General features: G+C 34.9%; 1 protein-coding gene across 1 annotated transcript; it reads right to left on the reverse strand.

The window, feature by feature from the left end:
- Positions 1 to 1,906: 1,906 nt before the first annotated feature.
- Positions 1,907 to 3,598, reverse strand: LOC120123304 (NADH dehydrogenase [ubiquinone] iron-sulfur protein 6, mitochondrial-like). The gene is made up of 3 exons (XM_039142220.1): positions 3,452 to 3,598; positions 2,472 to 2,556; positions 1,907 to 2,165 (listed from the first exon to the last, which is right to left on the reverse strand). The coding sequence occupies exons 1-3, from the start codon at positions 3,566 to 3,568 to the stop codon at positions 2,056 to 2,058; spliced, it is 312 nt and encodes a 103-aa protein (XP_038998151.1). The 5' UTR covers positions 3,569 to 3,598; the 3' UTR covers positions 1,907 to 2,055.
- Between the last annotated feature and the right edge of the window lie 1,018 nt (positions 3,599 to 4,616).

Consider the following 4,616-nt stretch of genomic DNA (forward strand, 5'->3'; position numbering starts at 1 on the left):
GGCAGCGGCGGAAGCGGCGAGATAGCAACGGCGGCCGCGTGTCCCTAGGGTATCAGACCCTAGGTTTCCATCTGGGGCAATCTGGACCGTTGGATCTTGCCAGATCCAACGGTTGTGAGCTGAGGCGGCTGGTTAAATTAGGGTTAGGAAACCCTAACTGGAAACCAAATATTTAGGGTTTCTGGTTTGATCTGGACCGGTTTTGGTTGGTTTGTAACTGGGCCGGTCCAGTTGTAATTGGGCCTGTAATTATTATTTTTTAATATTTATATATGTATTTAATATATTTAATAATAATAATAATAATAATGAATAATAAATAAATAATAATGATAAAAAATAATATAATAATAATAATAATAAATAATAATAATGATGGGTAATGATATGGGTAAAAAATTAGTATCTTCACACTGTTCAAAGAATCATTGAAACTGCCGGAGACAACGATGCCCTGCTTTTTGAAGCTTTGAATGTGAATGATGAGATCCAGAAAGCTCTCAAAGTATGAAGAGTTGAAGCCACCAGTGGTTCCTCGTGAGCTGGAACCTGCAGTGATTCCTGTGGCTGTTGAACCTGATGATTCGCCTTGTCATGCAAATGAGGATGCCTTAATTAGAAAAGCAACAGGTGCTCGACATGGAACACCTGGTGGAAGCAACGATGACATGATGGATGATCTTGAAGAAATGATTTTCGGTAAGAAAGGTGGGGGTTCATCCGAAGGGGCACAAGACTCAAAGCAGCAAGCACCAAAAGATGATCTAATTACATTCTGATTTCATAATATATGAACAACAGAAGGCCTATGGTGGGCCGTTTTAGGCATTAATCCGAAGTTTGGAAGTAAAAACACACGAAAGGATTGTCAACTTTTTCTTTGACATGCTAGGACTGGAACGGTTGTTCCTGCAAATTATGTGTAAGCAATTCATGCCTGGATTTTCTTTTGAATCTTTGATAAGTATAGAAATACATACATGGATGGGATGAGAGGATTGTTATGAGCATGCAATAAAGCTATGTCTCTTATATTCATGGTCTCTGTCTGCTGCATTCAAAGACTTTCCATTGAGTGATGAATCTCAATACCAAAATGGACAGGATATTATTGTGTAGTTTTCACATTTGATATATATATATATTTCTTCATATTTTTTTAAATGCGATAATACATATATCATGTAAAGTTGGAGTAATTATTTGATAGATCCGGCTTATCACGTCATCCGTGGTCTCAGTGAATGAGAATCACAAATTTTAAAATAACTTCCAAATAACTACCCGCCTCTTATTTACATGTAAGAAAGAGGTGAAGATTCACCTTGAAAAAAATAAAATGGAAAAATATTATTGGTTGAGACAACGGATGACACGGTGAGCCGAGACCATCTAATAATTTCTCGTAAAATTGAGTCGAGTTGAAATTTTTAGCACCAAATAAAGTCAAAACAACCAATATCTTTTGAGTTAAGCCGAGTTTTACTCACTATCTACGCAGAAAAAGATCAGTTTACACCAATGAACTAAGTGAAAAGACATGCTGTTCCGTCCTGGGTGGTAGGAAACTTCTTATTGTTTTCATTCATGTACCATATAACGTTGTTAAAATTTCACAAATGAATCATCACAATGGGGTTGGATATAACATAGTTTTTGTTGAATGTAAGCGCCCGAATATGAGTGTGTTCAACATATATGCTTAAAATTTCAAAAGTTCTTCGGCGTATATCTTTAAAGAACTATATCTTCATTTTCTATGTCTAAATATACATCAGGTAATAGACATGGTTACTCTAAAAGATAAATAAAGAGTGAACAATATCTACATAGTTATGCAAATGGAAAGTAAACCATATGGGTTCAAATTTACTTTGGAAATATCTTCTCAAATGAGAAAAACAACACTAATCATGTGAAAAAGGAGAATAAAACATCACACTAATAATATGGGTTCAAAGAATTTCTTACAAACAGCTGAAACAGAGAAAAGTGACCGTAGATGCTGCAAAATAACAAATATCCCAACAGCCCGAGAATAACATAACAGCAGTCCTAGTGATGATGCTCCTGAACGTAGCGCAGGCCACAATACTTGCATACAGCTGGCTCTTTCAAGTCAAGGCATATGAATTCAATTGGGTGTCCCAGAGCAGGATTATTGTCTAAACCAACAAAGACCAGGAAAACTTGAGTGTATCGGCAAAAAGATTCATGCAACTTAATGTCTTATTTAAACCTTTTTTTAGTTTTACATGTTGGCAGGCAAAGTTTTGACGAATTAAAATTAAATATTTAACTTTTGAGGATATCAAAATGGCCTTTATTTGAAAACTACAACAGTAACAAATCTTGGCCATTTGCTCATTTTCATAAAATATGATTTTAGGTTACTTATTGTGCCAGTACTTAATTCATCTACTAATTAGCTTGATCTCAAAACGTGAAGGAAAATAAGGATAAGGACTAACCTCCTTCACAAGCAACAATCCGGCCTTCAACCTTGATTGGAGGGACTTCATTAATCAACTCCATTGGAGATTTCTTGCTTGTATCCTGCAAATTTGGTGTAATAAAAAGCTTAATTTCTTCATTTCATTTACCTCTTGTATTTTGGAAGGTAAAGGCCAATGATTTAATGATCATGTTACTCGTAAGGCATGTACAATTGGACTTGATTCAACCTACATACACCATATTTCTTAGGCTCTTATAGGTTATGAAAAATTAATGAAAGTTATTGCCAGACATGAAGTAATCATGTTGAGAGTTGAGAAACACCTATGAAAACACCATTTCCATGACGATGTAATCAGGATAAATAAACAAACAGTAAAATCAAAGCTATTCAATACTCGAAAACCTTATCCAAAATCGAAGTACAAAGTCAGTGGGAAAAAATCTCACATGCGTAAAACCAGAAAACATTTGTGCAAAGGATTCTACTTCGTTTATAAACACATTATCAACGCTTGAAGGCCACTTCATATGCTTAGATTGTTTTAAGAGTTGATAACTGTAATTTTCCATCATCTTCAACAATTCAGATTCCAAAGCAGGTTATCTCAACAACAACAAAAAAATCCAAAGCAAGACTTAAGAACCAAAACAATGAAAATATAGGGAAATTGCTGGATAAAGACAATAATTTCTAAATTTTAGTAAACCTTAAAAAAAGTGGGGAAAGCCACTTCTCATTTCCGATGATGAAATTTAAGCTTGTTAGCAAAAATCAATGAAATCAAACATATTAGTAAGTCGATAACATAATAGCTGAATTCAGATTCCACAAGAATGTCAAAAACCATAACGTTATATCAACCGAAGCTATTCTAATCTTCAATTCTTTATAATAGTCTCAAGAAAAAAACCATAAAACAGAACCTCAATATTCCACAAAATTTCAGCAGAAAACGAAACAAAAAAAAGGTGAAAATCTGGGATTAAGTACCTGCATCCATTCCGCAGTGTGATTGCTAAATTGGTTGCTAACGAGGCTGAAATTACGAGTCGTAGATCCCAAATATGATGATCTGATTAGGGTTTTCAGAACACCTGAACATGCCATTTTTTCCCAGAAAAAAACTCTTTTTGTAGGTAATGGAATTTGAAGCTAAGACGGAGAAATTCGATAAATATTAGTCAAAGGGCCTTCACATGATTGTTGGGCTCAACCTTTGTGGATTAATGTTTGACCCATTTTAAACCCCCAAATTAGCATAATAAAAAGGTTAACTACAAAAATGATCACTGATGTTTGAGTAAATTTCTTTTTTTTCTACTAAAGTTTTAAAAGGAACAAATTAATCATAATATTATTGATTTGTAACAAATTAATCGCTAGCTGATAATAATCAATAAAGGGTAACGGGATGCTTATGTGACATGTTACACTGATTGCTTGACATTGTTTTTTCATATATTTGACTCCCACAACTTTTGTCTGACACTTGAGGAAAAACTTTGAAGAAAAAAGTTCTTTTCGTCTCCATTCTTCTTCTCTCTTACCTTTCCACTTAAAAATCAAACTAGGACAGCTACATCCCATCTTGAATGAAGGAGTATTGCAGAGCTCACTAGTGCAACGTTGATGGTCGAGGAGCACCCTAATTGGTGGAGCATCAACACCATGGGTCACCATCAACAATCATTGTCTCCTCTTTCTTCAAGTCGTTGAGGCCGTCACCTATTTTCTTCACTCAGCTCATCCAACCTCCACCTCTTCTTGGCAAAATAACCCGGAGTTTCTCAAGCCATGGACTCAACGTGAGCTATTAAAATTTAAAAAAATTATATTTAATGAAACTTCTAACCTCAAGGTGACGAGTTTGTTATGAATTATAAAAGAATGTCGTAATTCCCAAAACAATTTCTATGTTGGCCCCATACCTTAAATAATTGACCCGCATGGGTACTGGGGAAAAAATAAAACTCATGTTTGGTGAAGTACTCCACCATGGCTTGTTAGCTTATGCGCTAACAATTTTAGTTAAAGAAATATAGTTTGACAGACAAGTAGCCTACTTAGAACAAAAAGCTTCCGCAACCTAAAACGTATGTTCTTCTTGGAATCTGATTCTGAAAATGAAAACATCTTTATTTATACAATACATGGA

This window comes from Hibiscus syriacus, unplaced genomic scaffold (assembly GCF_006381635.1).
Source record: "Hibiscus syriacus cultivar Baekdansim isolate YM2019G1 unplaced genomic scaffold, ASM638163v2 tig00110392_pilon, whole genome shotgun sequence".
NCBI classification, from domain to species: domain Eukaryota; kingdom Viridiplantae; phylum Streptophyta; class Magnoliopsida; order Malvales; family Malvaceae; genus Hibiscus; species Hibiscus syriacus.